This window comes from Phalaenopsis equestris, unplaced genomic scaffold, assembly GCF_001263595.1.
Source record: "Phalaenopsis equestris unplaced genomic scaffold, ASM126359v1 Scaffold000114, whole genome shotgun sequence".
NCBI lineage: Eukaryota > Viridiplantae > Streptophyta > Magnoliopsida > Asparagales > Orchidaceae > Phalaenopsis > Phalaenopsis equestris.
In genome coordinates, this window is record NW_018164556.1 from 1,542 (window position 1) to 2,994 (window position 1,453).

Sequence of the window (1,453 nt, forward strand, 5' to 3'; positions counted from 1 at the left end):
TCACTTCCGCCTCTCCAGCACCAAATTTGCATGGAACTTTTTTCCACTTCGTGAGCAACAATTCGACCGAGAGAGGAAAATGCAGAATAGGAACTTGTTAAGGCTTATCTCCTTCACACACACACACACACACACACACACACACACACACACACACACACACACACACACACACATATATATATATATAAACCCACAGCTAAACAAAGACTTCAGCAATCTGAAGAAAACTAAGTAAAAGTTGGGAAGATGAGTTCTAGCTGGTCAGTGGAGGTTGAAACCAAATCCCCAGCGGCGGCTGTCTTTAAGGCCACTTTCATTGACTGGGATAAACTCGGTCCTAAGCTCATCCCTGAGCTTATCACTGATGTTACTTTAATCTCCGGAGATGGCACTCCGGGGAGCGTCAGGTAGATCAACTTCTCCCCAGTGGTACCTTTTAGCTTCGTGAATGAGCGTCTTGATTTCATCGATCATGAAAATCATGAGGTGAAGGTTTCTGTTGTGGAGGGCGGACATTTGGGCGCACCAAACTTGAGTCTGCAACTCCACACATCAAGGTGGAGCCGAAGGGAAACGAGTCTATTGTTAAGCTCACAACGACATATAAAGCCATCGCGGGCGCTGTTGTTGCAGAGGACATCAAGAAGGGCAAGGAAGGTTTCATCAAGAGCGTGAAGGCTGTAGAGGAATATCTTGCAGCCAATCCTGGAACCTATGCAAAAAAATCTTAAACTTTGCTCCTCAAGTAATGTTGAGTGTGTTTGGGATTGTGGTGTGGTAATAAAGAGGATTGGTTTGTCGATCTTCTGAGAAGAGTTTTCATGAGAGTGCTTTTGTATTTAATTGTTGTATGTTGTGGTTTATACTTTGCTAAAAGCCGAATAAAATGAATGTTGTGTTAATTTTTAGAAAAATATATATTTTTTTAGAAAGCCCAAAGGCTAATATATTAAATAGAAACAAAGATACAGATACAATGTGTGGGAGGGCCCAAGCATGACACCCTGCTCGCACAATAACTACAAATGGTTCAAAAATTAGAAAATACAGAAAAGTACATGAGAGACTCGAAGAAAAAGCTTAAAAGTGTCGAAGTACATAGTATCAGGTGGCTAGAGAGCGATATATATATATATATATATATAGAAAAATCCCGAGGGCAAATGTATTAATACGAAAAAGATACAAAAATGTTGTATGAGAGGACTTAAAAGAAAGCCCAACTCATACAAATATTATATATATATATTTATATTATTTTATTTTCATTTATTTTTAAAAAGCCCAAAGGCTGATTTTATTGAAATAAAAAAGATACATAAAGGTTGTATGAGAGAACCCAATAGAGACACCCTACCCATACGATACCAAGTACAGTAATTCTCAACTAAAAGATACAGATAGACTCAAAAAAATAAAATTCGCAGAAAACAAGTAGCTAAGGACGAGT

The 1,453-nt window shown here is 38.5% G+C and overlaps 1 protein-coding gene across 1 annotated transcript; it reads left to right on the forward strand.

Annotated features, from left to right (window-relative positions):
• Nucleotides 1–249: 249 nt before the first annotated feature.
• On the forward strand, nucleotides 250–734 carry LOC110021010 (pathogenesis-related protein 1-like). Its single transcript, XM_020719329.1, has 2 exons — nucleotides 250–391; nucleotides 496–734. Exons 1-2 carry the CDS (start codon nucleotides 250–252, stop codon nucleotides 732–734), a joined length of 381 nt encoding a protein of 126 aa, XP_020574988.1.
• The last annotated feature ends 719 nt before the right edge of the window (nucleotides 735–1,453 follow it).